This window comes from Nyctibius grandis, chromosome Z, assembly GCF_013368605.1.
Source record: "Nyctibius grandis isolate bNycGra1 chromosome Z, bNycGra1.pri, whole genome shotgun sequence".
In the NCBI taxonomy this organism is placed as follows: domain Eukaryota; kingdom Metazoa; phylum Chordata; class Aves; order Nyctibiiformes; family Nyctibiidae; genus Nyctibius; species Nyctibius grandis.
The window spans coordinates 32,767,173-32,782,630 of NC_090695.1; the positions used below are offsets into that span (position 1 = coordinate 32,767,173).

The window sequence follows — 15,458 nt, forward strand, 5'->3', positions numbered from 1 at the left end:
TCTTCTCCTTACACGACCTGGCCATGTCCCTATAGACCTCCCAAGTTACCCGACCCTTCTTCCAGAGCAAGTAGGTTCTCTTTTTTTCCTTAAGTTCTAGCCTAAGTTCTCCGTTTAATCAGGCTGGTCTTTTTCCCCGACGGCTTGTCTTCCTACACACCGGGACAGCCTGCTCCTGAATATTTAGCAATTCCTTTTTAAAGCATGTCCAGCCTTCCTGGACTCCTTTGCCCTTCAGGACCGACTCCCAAGGGACTCGGTCCACCAGCCTCTTAAACAGTCTAAAGTCAGCCCGCCGGAAATCTAAGGCAGAAGTTCTGCGCTTGCCCCTCCTTACTTCCCCCACTATCGAAAACTCTAACATTTCGTGGTCATTATTCCCAAGACGGCCACCGACCCTCACATCTCCCACTAGTCCTCTGTTCACGAACAACAGGTCAAGCAGGGCCCCTCCTCTAGTGGGCTCATTTACCACTTGCATGAGGAACTTGTCCTCCACACATTCGAGGAACCTCCTAGATTGCTTCCTCTCTGCCATGTTGTATTTCCAGCAGACATCCGGCAAGTTGAAGTTGCCCACGAGTACAAGGGCCGGCAACTGGGCGGCTTCTGACAGCCGCTTGTAAAACGCCTCGTCCGCCTGCTCATCCTGGTTGGGTGGTCTATAACAGACTCCCACCGTAATGTCCGCCCTGCCGACCTTCCCCCTGATCTTTACCCATAGACATTCAACCTTGTCATCCTCATCATCTTCCTCAGTTTTGATACAGTCCAAGCACTCCCTAACATACAACACTACCCCACCGCCTCTCCTGCTTCGCCTGTCCCTCTTAAAGAGCTTATAGCCATCCATAGCAGCACTCCAGTCATGACAGTTATCCCACCACGTTTCTGTGATGGCAACCACATCATAACCTTCCTGCTGTACAGCGGCTTCTAGCTCTTCCTGTTTGTTGCCCATGCTGCGTGCATTGGTGTAAATGCACTTCAGCTGGGCTAATGGTCTTGCTCCCAACACAGGCCTGTCGCCCCTAGGTTCATTTGTGGTTGCCCTGGTCTTATCCCCCTCCCCCATCGAACCTAGTTTAAAGACCTCTTGATCAGCCCTGCCAACTTCTGGGCCATAACCTTTTTCCCCTTCTGACTCAGCTGTTCCCCGTTCCATCAGGGAATTCTTTCCTTTCCACCAGGCCCGGTGCCAGGAAAGCCACCCCGTGGTCAAAGAACCCAAAATCCCACCTACGGCACCAGTCTCTTAGCCACTTATTAATCTGTTGTATTTTCATAGTCCTCTCCCTATTTTCACCTAACACTGAAGGAATTGAGGAGAATACAACCTGTGCACCTACCCCCTTCACCAAATGCCCCAGGGCCCTGAAGTCCCTTTTGATTGCCCTGGGACTTCTCCCTTCAATCTCATCCCTACCCACCTGGAATACTAATAGTGGGTAGTAGTCAGAGAGCCTCACCATTTCAGGAAGCCTCCTGGCAACATCCCTTACCCGAGCCCCAGGGAGACAGCAGACTTCCCTGTGAGTCGGGTCTGGCCTGCATACGGGGCCCTCTGTTCCCCTTATCAGGGAGTCGCCTATAACAATTACTTTTCTTTTCTCCTTTTTGGAGCTGGTTGCAACCCTCTTACTTGGTTGCTTCTGTTTACGTAGCCCCTTAGAAGGTCCTTCACCTAGATTCGTGTCTCCCTGATGCTCAGGAAGATGCTCGGGTTCCAGCACCTCATACCTATTCTTCAGGCGGACGCGGGGAGGGGAGGAAGGTCGGGATGGGATTCACCTACCACCCCGAGCAGGGACCTGCCTCCATTCCCCCCCATCCCCTAGGTCTCCTCCTGCTCCTTGTGGAGGAGGAAGAGGATCCTCCACTTCCCAGGGAGCATTAGGCCCGTCCGTTTTCCCCAGGACAGGCAGGGAACAGTACTGCCCGCCAACCTCTTCCTGGGATGCTCTTGTGCTCCTTGACCTTTGCACCTCCTCCTTGAGTTGCGCCACCAAGGAGATCAGGTCGTCGACCTGTTCACACCTCACATAGGCGAGGTCTCCGTTACCCTCGAGTGCCAGTGCCAGGCTCTGGCACTCCCTGCAGCCTGACACCTGCACCTCCGCATGCTGGACTGTCCTCTTGCCCCGATGGGAGGGAGACCGCACCTTCCTGCCCGCCTGCCCTGCTCGAACTGCTGCGCTCCGGGTAGCTCGCGCTCCCCAGGGTCCCTTCAAATCTCCCGCGGTGTCTCCGGCTACGGCCCCTCCTCGCCTGATTCGTTGCTGGGAACTTCCAGGTCCAGACGGGACTCGGGGCTGCTGCTCGTGGGGGCCCTGAGTACAGAACCCGCCCGGTACAGCCCGATCTCACCCTTGCCCCGCACTCACCTCAGTCGCTGCCGCTGCTGCCGCTGCTGCCGACTGACAGTGTCAGTCCCCTTAAAAAGAAAGAGAAATGCAGAGAAACTTCTCAACTACTACATATGGAGAATGTGGTATAGGGTTTTCAAACTTCCAGGAAAGGCTTTCACATTAGACAGTCACATGACTCCAGAGTAATAAATGGTCACCACATTGATAATTTCTCTGGTATGGTCATGTATGTACAGGGAGCGTGTAAAAGTCAAAGATCTCCTACTCCTTTTACTCTCTTTGCAATCAGGCTGCAATCAAATGCCTTGTATTACAACTATAATTCTCAGTAAATACGACCTTTGTGCTTTATTTTCTCCCACCAAATGAGCAAATGAAGAAACCCATGGGCAATTTGAGTTCTCCCCCAGAGTGCTGATGAACAGAGATGGCTAGTCATAGCTGGAGAATGAAGCTCTGCTTGCTACTGGTTTGCATTAAACTGCTTCCATCAGAGAAGTAGACACACTGTTATAAAAGCTTATCTATACAAGAGGATCACAGCAACTTCTCTGTAGCTGTGCATGCAATCCTTATGTAGATAGAACGAACAACTTGAAAACCAGGCCTTTCATTAATATAGTGTGTTTTGGTCAGATGGCAGTAGCAGTTGCATTGTCTGTGTTTGGATTCTGGGTATGATCCTCCTGCTGGATCATCTACTTCCTAATCAGGTTACAAGCCTCAGCGTAGCCTTAAAAGATTCCAGAATATTGGTCAGCCATCCCAGCGATTGCACAAAGGTAAAATGCAGCAGGTCTTGACGCGTGCAATCTTCCTGGCCTACTGAACCATGTAGCAAAACACTCACTGGGCCAAGAGCCATACGGTAATACGGCATACATCAGAGAGCTATGATAAAAGAAAGCACCTAGGACTTTCCGCAGAAAGCACTTGGTTTCTTAGAGTCTCACCAGTCCAGTGTAACAGGACTGCCGTATGCCGCTGGTTGCCAGGACAATCCAGTTCACCTCAGCAAATCTCTGTTGGCTTAATACCTGCTGCAGCTGGGGATGTAGATAGATTATCTTGGCCTCAAGAACTGTATTAGTATTATCCATATTGCTTATAACTTTTCAGTTAAATAAAACATTGCCAGCATATTTTGATTCATGTTTATGTCTAAAACTGGTAAAATATCCATTACTTTGTTGGTGTATGTACATGTATTTGTGAAAGAAGATTACCTTTTCTTGCCTTTAAAAGCAAACTTATTTTCACTTCTTATGAAAAAGAAAAGGTTAATGAGTTCCTCTGTGCTTTGGAGAAGTAGCATTTATGAATCTGTACTTTTCTGTTGACTGCATATTAAACAGTGCAACGGAACTGTGCACGACTGCTGTGTGTTCATGCCATTTCATGAAACATATTTTGTTGCCCATTAGATCTGAAAAGTGCTTGAAAGTTTCCAGTGTTGTCTTTTGGCCACACATCTGTACTGAACTTTACATACAGTAATAAAGGTAAACTAGCAGCAGTATAAAGTTTAAAAAGCTATCTACAGCTACTATCTACTCATCCCATACGTGCTGACAGCTAAAAAACAGCCCTTGTGCGCTATTTGGAATTGACCCTCCATATTCTGCATCCTTACACAATCCTCCGATTTTCACTTCCTTTCCCCAGAAAATCCTTGGCTCAAAGACAGCTTGGTTTATAATAAACAGAAAGAACTATTACTTCCCTGATGCAAAAATCTATCTCTTCAAGATGTTTTATTGGGCCAATGCAAAGACCACATTTTTGGGCGTAGCAGTGTTCCTAGATGCCTTGTGCTCACAGGAATATGAAAGACAGACCCTTGTCCATCTCATTCTCATCCACCCTGAACCATCTCTCAAATTTACTCACCCAAAGACAACCAGAGACTACTGGGCCCTATTTTACCAGGAAAAAAAAGGGCAGAATGTAGAATGCACTGTGACAACACTATTGACACCTAAGCTACAAGCCTAGTGATGGCCTAATATAAATACTTTAGTCGTCAATACTGGTTTTGTAAGGTCTTTTCAGTTCTGCTAGCTTCCGTTTCTGGATGGGAGAAACAGACAGCTCTGCTGCACATTCACTGTGTTCTCTGCTTACACAGAAAAGCAGCCTTCCTTCTTCCCAGTTTTTTTTTTAATTTATCACCAGCTGCATTCTTGTAGCTATTAGGAAAAAGAACTGACTCATTTTTGTTGAAGAGTATTTTCTAAGAAAAAGGTCTAATCTTTCAATTTCTGTCAGTTTGTCCTTTCCCATTTACCTTGGCAGAAGTAATTAATTTGTTTTTGCTTACCATCACTTACACCCCAGGTAACTCTTTACTGATACTCAGGAGCAAAACAGCTGCCCCTTTTAGACACTGTTCAGTGCTAGATTTGCTGTCTGCAGTTGTTTGCAGGAGGAACTTTAGGCTTGTCATCTGATAAACACATTCAGAAAAATCTTGGAACTACTTCAGAACTTGCAGTAAAACAACAAAATCATATGGTAAGCATCCTTGCAAGGATTAAAAGATATCAGATACCTACCCTGTAATTACTCCTATTTCTGTACCACTAGAAATCACTTCCTGAACATTTTTGTTGTGAACGTGGATTTAAGAAGCCTGTCCTTCTTACATTTGTAGTCTCCAGGGTATGCAGTCCACATGCTCTACACCTCTTGGATTTTGGCCTCATCAACAGGAAGGAAAACAATGGTATTTCACAGTCAATTTCTCATTCAAAACTTCTGCTTTTTAGCAGGATTCATGCACCTCTCCTACCACTTCTTAAACTGGAGAAGCAATTTTATAATTTTATGTCCATTGTTTTTTCTGCTCTGCTTCTCTGAATTACTGCTCACCTTTTTCCAGTACCCGAATCTCTGGCTGCAAAATCTATTCTTTCACGTCACAGAAAAGTCCAGGCTGAGTCCATACAATTCTCCTGGAATTACTGCTGGAGGCTGTGGGAAAAATTAACTCATACTTGATCTATTTCTTGTTCTTTCCACTAAGCATTCTCTACTGGCCACTACAGTGAGATAAATGCCCAGTCCAAGGTGCAGCTCATACAAGGACGGGACTGCTGTACCAGCCATATCACTTGCATTCCCTGTGCCAAAGTAAGAAACTCACTTTCAAATATGGGCTGTTTTTTAACAAAAGGTTACGTTTTTGCATCAATTTCTTAGCCCAGGGAAGGAAGAAAACACTTTAGGACAGGCTTCCCACAATTTTTGTGTTTGTCTATCAAAGGTTCTTCTAAGATAACCTTGCAGAAAAGCACTCTACAGGCAAAAACAGTATTTTGAAGGCATAGCATGTAGTTGAACTGGCCAGAATACTGGCCAGACAAGCCTCAAATAAACTATTGCAATTTTAGTATTGGCATGTTGCCAATATGAATTGACAAGGTTTTTTATAAATAGATGTAAGCAATTCCTCCTCCCCAGTAGTTAAAATTGAATATAACGTTAAAAATACATACTTTTTATACTGTGTAAACTGATTCCATTATAATTCCACTCTTTCCTTATAACCAAGACACCCTGTGACTACATAGTAATACCCAGTCACTAATTCCTCTTTAATATTCTGTTTTACTGCTGCACGTGATTAAAAAAAAGGGAGTAAGGAATGATTCTACAAATACCAGCACGTCATGTGGACAGGATCTCAATGCATGTACTGGTACTAGGTGCCCACGACCCATAGATAACCAAAATAGTCTGATCTTATACTTGTACATTTACTAGAAGGAATCAATATGAAAAAATAATTAAAGAAGCATAGTGCCTTTTTTCTTCTTTGTAAAAATGAAGAATAGCAGAAAATAAAGCAGTAATCTAGTTGTCTAACCTTTAGTTATGGATGGGATGCTGGAAGAGGAGTCAGGGGACCAAGGATCCTGTTTCCGATTCTTCTGTGTTGCAACATGAACTTGGTACCTCATTGTCTTCAACTGCAAAAGGTTGAAAATCATATTTATGCATATTTTAATGCATTTTTTTCTGTGTAAAAAACTTAACTTCAAGAAATATTATAAGCAATTAATTACATTTCCTTTGCTTTTACATGCAATTTCCATTTAATGTCTTTAGTTCAGCTGAGATTGAAATAAGATATTGTAAGAACACCCAACTTCCTGCAGAACTTCTGGACCAACCATATATGAAACAACAAAGTATCCTGGCTTCCAAGTTTACACCAGACATCCAGGTATGACTATTGATCAGCAAATTCAGTATTTTGAGAAAAGAAGAAAAGACATGTTTATCAAGATCTTAAAGTGTTTTATGCCACTGTAATTTAAAGGAAAATATTTAAAATAGAACATAATCTGTGTCACATTTGCAAAAGTGGCCTCTTCAACAACTCAAAAATTTTTATTTGGATGCCAATGTGTATAAAATGATCATGCACCTAATATACAGACTTAAGCTTGTATCTTATGCACAAAAATAATGAGACTTAAAAAATCATCGTGTTCAAAATCATTACAGCAGTTTGTCCTTCTACATTTTCAAGAGAGCTAAAACAAACAAAAGTAGGAACTGTACAGAGAGAGAAGAGTGCCAGACTTGCACTGGTTTCAATAATCTGGTTTAAAGACCATGTCTTTACAGCACAATATTCTGCAAGTGGAATAGTCTTATAGGATTAATTGAACTTATTTTGACACTGCTGTGTATTTGGTTTACAACTGGTATTTCTACAAAAAAGTTAGTACAAGGCAAAATAATAGAAACCCACAACAAAAATTTGAAATAATTATTATGACAGAAAAATTATCATCACACTTCTTAATAGATTTGTAGTGCTTTTAGAACATGCACTATTCTGATCCCACGTCTCAAGGATATAGTAAAACTGAAAAAGGTACAGACAGCAATGACAGTAACTGATTACTTCCATATAAGAAATAATTTAATAGACTATGTCTCTTTATTCTAGAAAAGAGACAACCAACATGGCAAAGGTTCACATAGGCCACATGGAAAAATGAATAAAGAGCAAAGGCTCGTTGTATCTTAAAATATAAACATTATTTGCATCAAATGAAACTAGCAGGCACCAGATTCATAAACAAACAGGAGATTTATTTACGCACTGTGTGAAAAAGTCTTTACCACAGGAGCTTGTGGATGGTAACAGTTTGCATGTGTTCAAGAATTCTAGAATGGACTGGTCAATTTCATCAAGAAAAATACACTGAGGGCTATTAAATTGAAAAAAATCACAGCTGTCTGAGGAAGGCTCTGGCTCACAGATTAGTGGATACGAGAATAATATTCAGGCCTGTTACTATACTCTTTTGGACTGCTACTGTTGACTGCTCCAAGAGACATGACGGTAGGATAGAGGGACATTTAGTCTGATACAGCACTACTAATCTTATTTTGAGTCAGTTAACTCACTTGAGGTGCAGCATACAGAGAACAGGCTACATGAATTTAAGCCTTGTGAGCATCTCCTGCTGTTCTTTTTAAAGGAAACAGCCTCATCATATTTGGGCTACTAAAATTCTGCACTACCACAAAACATAAGCAAAACCAGCTATGAAACAAACTCTGTGATGAGGCATTGGACTCCCTTCAAACGCCATCATGTAGTAATTTTCTGACCTACTTACATGAGACAAAGAAGTTTCTCTTCACTTCCTTATATCAGGAGAATTTTTGCTTCACTTTTCACATTGTACTCTTTGCTATGCCACAGTGAAATCAGAGTGGGTTTGAATGGCTTGACAGTAACACCCTTGGTTTGAACAGGTACTTCTACGACTCCTAATACTTGTGAAATTTAATTGCTTCTAGTATTGTAGAGGCAGAATCCCTGGAAGAAAATGGCAGCACACACACATGGGTTTGAACAGTGAGGAAAAATGAATGTAATTTTCTACTCAAAGCAAAGCAAAATTAGGCAGAATATGTCTATTTAGGTAAATATCAAAGATATCATCCAAAATGTTGAAAGACATTAATAATCCCAAACTTTTGTATATAATATAGCATCTGAATATCTGTATATAATATCTGAAGGGGTCTAAACCCAAGGTATTCTACAAGCTCTTGAAAGTTGAACATGTTTTCTTCAAAGATTGATTTATATATATTTGTTTATGTGTGTAATTAAGTGTTTTAACTTCAAGTAAAGATGCAGGTACTTCTGCTTTTTCATTGTGTTTGTGAATATAATCTACTTTTTTACAGTTCTTTTTGTGCTACAGGTAGCACTATGTATTTGGTATAGAGAACAAAAGATATGTAGCAAATTGTCAATGGCTATTCACTTTCATTTGAAAGTCTTACCCTGACTGACATATATGTTACTGGAGAAAAGTAATGGGAAAAGGAATTTTATTCACAAAAATGACTAAAATTTGTTTTTACAAAATAATAAAGCATGCAAACCCATTACATAGCAGTCTCAAGCCTTTCTCCAATAGGATTTGGAATCTGAACATGTGTCCAGTAGAGAATAAAAGTCCATGAAAATTCTAATCAAACTGAATCAAACTTTGCATGTTGCAAAGTTTATGCCTGCCAAATAATAAAATATTTATAAAACAATTATAAAATATTATCGTGCTAATTCAGAAAATTTCTAAGAAATCATTCAGATAAGTAGCTTGAGTTCCAGGTTCTTCCGTTAAGCTTTTCTAACTTTTATTAGAATTAATTATAGCATAAATCTTTCTACTACATTAGCATACAGAAAAATGTCATGCAAAATTTTTTTCTCCATCCAGGCTGCCTGCAATAGTAGAACCTAGTCTTAAAGCTTCCGAAACAATGTAGATATTCACGCTACAACAAACAAATAAAAACTAAAAAGGAAAACCAGCCATTTTAAGAGAAGAGAAAAATCCAAGGAAGCCACTCCCAAGGTTCCACCAGTGAAATGGAAATAAAATGTGTTGCTGGTATATATGGTTTTAGACTATCTAAAATACCCATGAAGAAACTGTCATTCCCTGCCATCTTCCTCTCTTGGAAGAGTCACCTGCAGCATTCAACTGCAAAATGCAGTCAGATTTAAAAAGCCTTAATATTGTAAACTCTGGCAGGCACACACCGGTATGTGTTTTCAAAATCAATTGCATAACACCTCTAAATGAGAAGTATGAGAATTGTACCAGGTAGCTTTTTCTAAAACAGAAACAAATCTTCTCTCACGCCAAAACTGACAGCTTCCATCTTTCACAGCGCTGAGATAAGATGGAGATTGCTGAGGCATTTTCCCAATTCAGATTTTTTATTCCCAATTCAAATTTTTTAGTTAGTGCAGAAAGGGAAGGTACCTATGGAAGGTGCAAGCCTTTCTTTCCCTCACTTCCCCAGAACTCTAGTTAACTAGTTACCAGATTACTTTTCAGAACAATATGAAGGGTAGCCAACACACAGAGAGTAAGCCATGGTTTTATTCTTCAACCGAAGATCCGAACTCCCAACTGTGTACAGCAAATGGGGAGGGGAAGGAGAACTTGACAGGGTAAGGAGCAAAAGCTTAAGCTTTGTCTTGATGAAGATCAGTCTAAGAATGCTGCTAAATATAGATATGTAAGCTTTGAAGTCATAGCTACTAAAAAGGCAACTAACATTAATAAGTTCTTCTGAAATCTTTCCTTCTAGTTTCTAAAAACAAAAACCAACAAAAAAATCCCACAAAGATGTTCAGCCTAAGACTGGCTCTTGCAAGCAACTAACAGAGATGATGACTTCAGGTTTTAGAACTGTGCTTCTAAAACCATCATCTTCCATAAAATAAGAGCTGCTAGACGGGAACTCTATATTCTAAGTCTCAAAAGATACCAAAAAACTTCTCTGTTTCAATGAACACTGCAGCAGGCACCTGGGAATCCAGCTGATCTGCAGAAAACAACCCAAGGGTTTTATCAGATCAAAAGCTGAACCCAAGCCAACAAATATTGAATACACTGCATAAAAGGAAGGTTTATATAGTATGTGAATTATTTCCACTCAAAGCACTTAGTAAGGCCTCCTTTAATATCGTGTGATGTTTTAGCATTATCCTTCCAGACAGACCAATTAAATGCTAAAGAAAAAAATTCAGATCTAGAAAGCACGGCTGGTGAAAAAACTGGGTATCATGTTATGGCTAGACAAAAGATTAAAGAGTGACCTTGTTACAGTTACCAGATATGTGGAAATGCATACAAGGCTGTAAAAAAGAGAACAATGACCTGTTCAACAGATCTATGAACTTTATGGTAGTCCTGAACAGCAACCAGTGTGACTTAGACTGGTGTCTGGGAAACAATTTCTAGCCTTAGCACATCACTGGAGATTTTAGGCAATATAACTAAACATTTATTAAGAACGGATGAGGTATGAGTTATCTTGCCCTGTATCAGAAGGATCAACAAAACGGCCTTCCTTCCAACTCTTATCAAATCTTGCGAAATGTAAACCATGCAGAAGAGCAGAAGAAATTAAGTAATTTCATTCTACTATATTCCAAAAGCTGAGATGCATCTGCATTAGGTAGGAAGATGTATATATATCTGTATTCTGCCACAGTGTAAAAGATATACACATTTTTAAACTATTGCCAACACAAAGCAGTACAGCAACTTGATTTATTATATGCAGATTCCTCTGCATTGTTGCTAAACAGTACACTGGTCCAAAGTTACTAAAATACTTTAAAAACTATACATTATGTAAAGAAAACATAAATAAGACAGCATAGTTCTTTGTACATATAGTTTAGTACAGATTGTTAGGAAGTCATGAATATGTACAATTCTATACTATAGACTGCATTTTTACAATGCATAAATATTTTTTTTACAGAAACAAATCAAAAATAAATTTGACAAATAAAAAGGATATATATACTGTCATAAACACACCGGCAAACAGTCCATACTGTAAGATGTGCAAAAGGCTAGATTTCTCCAGACTAAAATATTTAACGAATTCATTGGTCATTTCTGACCTTTTTACTAAAGAACTCTACGAAAACATCTCTCTGGCAAACTAAATGATTTTTTCTTCCTCCTAAGCCCCACAGGTAAACAGGAAAGAACTGTAATCTCAGGTAATTTTGAGTAAATCAAATGTTTCAAACAATGTAAGAAATTATTCAATAGTTACAACTTCCAAAGTCAGAAGAATGCCCCAAAATTTCCAAGTGGCTCATTTGCAGTAAATTCAGGATGCAGTTTTGTCAAGGCAAGATGACTGAGATGCAGGGAAGACAGTGGCAGGGTTTCCGCTTGTGGACACAACAACAGGAGGCAGTGATGAAGAAAGGGAAGAAACTTTTGATGCTGGAGTATTTACAGCATTCAAAATGGCTCCCTCTGGACTGACCAACAGTTTTTTGATAGAAGTGTCTAAGTGAAACACTGAAGTTTTGCTTGGTAAATGAGGGTTTGGAGGATGAGCAGCAGAAACCACAGAAGATGTAGTTACAACATTAACAGGTGATTTTATCACTGAAGACACAGACAGTGTCGCTGCAGACAGTGGAGTACATGAGCTAGCTGGGCTACTAAATATCTGGGGTGTTGCATGTACAATGGGTAAAGCATCTGCAGACCCAAAAGAGTTCACAATTTTGGCAGAGCTCTTCAAAGGATGTTTTGATATTTGCCAACTTAATGAGTTACTTGGTGCTAGCATGATTTTTGAGGTTATTGGATTAACAATTGGTACACCTTGAGCCTCTTGATCATGGTTAATAGTTAAAGGGGGAGTCTGTTTTGTATTACAAGAGAGAAGGAGAATATGGCTGCCAGCTCCAAGGCCTTGTGGTGGAACAACAAAACGAGTACCACTAATCATTATCTGAGTTCCAGGTGCCAAAGGCATACAGGTGTTAATGACTATTTTCTGTGGAATGCAAGGTTCATTCAACTGACCTCCTGCCTTGCTTGTTACAGTTGGTAAACCTGCAGACATCTGAATGGTAGAAGCACAACTGTAAGTATGACTTTGTTTCTCAGTACTGGGAGGCACCTGATGGCATTGTAGGGAAGCAAAACTAGGATAACTAACGACTTTACCTGTATTTGGTGATGGAGGGGGCAACACACACTGAAGTTTGTGAATACCTGCATTACTTGGCATAGCAGCTGAAACTCCTGATGACTGAAACTGAAACAGTGTGGGCAACTGGCTTTTTGGTACTGGAGGAGGAGCTGGAACTGCTGTCAACTGAGGAACTGTATCTAACACTTTGTGGGGGGTGGCTACAGATCCAGGCAAGCTAATGACTGGAAATTGCAAAGCAGATTCTAAGTTCTGAGGAGATACTGTTGGTTGTGTTGTTGAAATCAGAACAGATGAAGCAAGATGTCCTGTTTTCACAGTTGATATACCCACAGTATTTCCAATATTTGATGTACACAGTCGATTACCCAAAAGTGGCCTTATCCTTGAGGGATCGTTTCCACCAATCAAGACACTGGGCTGTATCCCAGAAGAAGTCCCACTTGATGTTACTGAAACAGATTCTACACATGTATTTGCTGTTGTTACTGTAAAGGCATTTTCAGCTTTTGTTGCAACACGTACAGATTCATTAACTGACACAGCACTTTGACTCACAAAACTTGGAACAGGAACCAAAGTACTACTACTTGTCAAAGATAGCGCCAAGCCCATGATCTTTTCGTCTTCTCCCTTAGAAATGGCAGAGTGCAATATATTAACTGGTGGAGCCTGCTGTGCATTGCCTTTAGTATTTACAATGGTGTGACCTATATTTAGTCCAATTTTCACATCTTTTACTTGAGCAATAGTTGGTGATGAATTTATTCTTATTGGTGCTCCTACTGTAGATGGGATCAGAACCAACTGTGGTTGCTCTGTGGCACTAACAAAGGTTTTGCTTAGGGAAGAAGGAAGGTTGTGTTTCAATGACTCTGGAACTAGATTGGCGGTTGATGGGCCATTGGCAATTTGCGTGTTCATGAAAATCAACTTCTGAGCATTAACACCAGTGGATGCCAGAGAAGGTATAATACTGACTCCTGATGCCCCACAGGGTGATAAAATAGGTGGATTTGTGACTAATGTAAGTTTCTGGACTGGAGCCCCACTGATTAAATCTCCATTTGTTGCTGAATTAGTCTCAGATTGTATAAAAGGATTTGGTTTTGTTTTAGTATTACCTTGTTGCTGCACAGAAGAATTTGGAGTTATGACAGTGTTATTTTGTCCAATGCTAGTCACACCAACAGGACTGTTTGGAGTTGCTGACATCAAATTGCTAGCTAATGAAATGGAGGATAAAGAAGAAGAGGACACATAGCAGGAGTTCTCTATTACTTGACCAAAAGTGCCTCCAACAGCAGGCTGCTGTAATGTTAACTTGATATTTTTCTCCATTGCCTGGGTAAAATCAGCTGGGAAAGCTGGAATGTTAACAGAAGCAGCTGTTGAGGGAGCAAGTCGAGAAAGAGATGATTGTCCAATATGTGGGAGTCCAGACATGGCTGTTGCTACAGACGGAAGAGAAGAGCATGATAACACTGTGGGTTTTGGCACAAGAAAGGCCTGAAGTTGAGGTGTGTAAGTGAAAACTGAACTAGAAGATAAACTGCTAGGTGAAATCTGGTCTGGGTTTGTTTGCACTTTAACAATTCCTGTGTTTCCACCTCGTGTTGTGACCAGAATAGATTGCGATTCTCTTACACACATCGTCTTCAGCTCTTGCCTAGTTTCAAAGCAGTCAGTTGTCTGCTGTGATGCAAGAATATGACAGGCAGAAGCAGTGTTTGTAGACCCACTTAATGCTGTTGCTGATATCAAAGACTGGCTAGCTGTGGAAAGAAGAGGTGAATTCAAAGATGCAGGGAATGTGGCAGTTGAAACTGTAGTCTTGATTTTGTCGGTTTCAGTTTGGCTCACCTTACTTGTTGATGATGGCAAGTTACCTGCTGAAGTTACAGAAAGCAATGGTTGTGTAGTGTTCATGGGACCAGTCACTTGTGACAAATGGGTAATATTCTTGTTAAAAATTGTACCAGGTGATTGAGTGGTAGCATTTGCAGGGCCTGTAACCAGAACAGGTGTTGAAGAAACACTGACATTTGATATTTCTGGTGAAGTTGTACAGTGCAGATCAGATGATTTTTGTTGTAGTGACTGAATGTCCTCAGATGCAATTTTTCCTTCCTTCTGCCGAATAAGAAAATTCTTAGGTAAAATAAGAACTTGTTGCATGACTTTTTCTCCAGTTTTAGGGTCAATCACAGGTTGCATCTGAATTTTCACAGAGCTGTTGTGAAGGCCTATTGGTACACAGTGGCCATTTGGCATTTTGTATACCATTTGTAAAGGAGTCTTTGAACTGGTCTGGCAGGGCAATGCTGGTTTTGTCAGCGATGGTTCCAAAGGTGATAAAACTGTCTTTTCAGCAGTAGATACATTTATGCCTGGGGGAGGTGACAGTTGATTTGTTAAGGTCACTTTGTTCCCAGCATTCTTGGCAAGCAAGGCCTGGATGGGTTTGGTTCCCTTCAGAAAGTTTGATACTGATGTTGCAGGATCTGTCAAGGAAAACGATTCTAGAGTTGACCCTTCAAATTGTTTCAGCTCAGTCAGACAACTATCTGGCTCCAGGCTACTTTCTGAACTCTGGACCACAGCCTTATTAGTGCTCAGCTTAGCCTTCTTCCTTGGTGAAAGCTCAGAAGTGCTTTGATCCAGGCAACTACTTTGCTTGGACTGTCGTTTAACACATTTAGGCAGTGTCTTCTGTATTTCTTTAGAAGTTGATTCTTTTTTCAGAATTCTGTTTTTTCCTGCAGGTAAATTCATCTCTAATAGTTTCATTTCATCTGCAACAATATTAAAACAGAAATTGTGTTTTACACGTTTGCAACTGATACCTGTATATAACAATTTTAGAGTGTCTAGCTAAAGGCAAAATGCTAGTCTGCAAGTGTAAGGACACGTGGAAGGACAATGTCTGCTTCTTTAAGGGCATCTGGTCAAGGACCTTTTTCAATGCAAAAAGGGGCTAATAAGGAAAGGAAAAAACCATAAACAAAAACATACAGGGACACAAACCTAACTGTCAAGGGAGACAGTGAGGAAAAT

At 40.7% G+C, this 15,458-nt stretch overlaps 1 protein-coding gene across 4 annotated transcripts in view; it reads right to left on the reverse strand.

The window, feature by feature from the left end:
• Positions 1-279: 279 nt before the first annotated feature.
• The window catches only part of BRD10 (bromodomain containing 10), a 67,899-nt gene continuing 52,720 nt past the window's right edge, over positions 280-15,458 (reverse strand). For 2 of the 4 annotated variants that reach the window (XM_068422641.1, XM_068422642.1), the window contains one exon: positions 9,799-15,196. In XM_068422641.1, the coding sequence (XP_068278742.1) occupies positions 11,559-15,196 (3,638 nt within the window). In that variant the 3' untranslated portion in view covers positions 9,799-11,558. Of the gene's footprint in view, positions 2,435-5,240; positions 5,343-6,237; positions 6,341-8,011; positions 8,215-9,798; positions 15,197-15,458 lie in introns of those variants that run through there. The other 2 variants (XR_011050051.1, XR_011050050.1) reach the window with 2 other exon arrangements.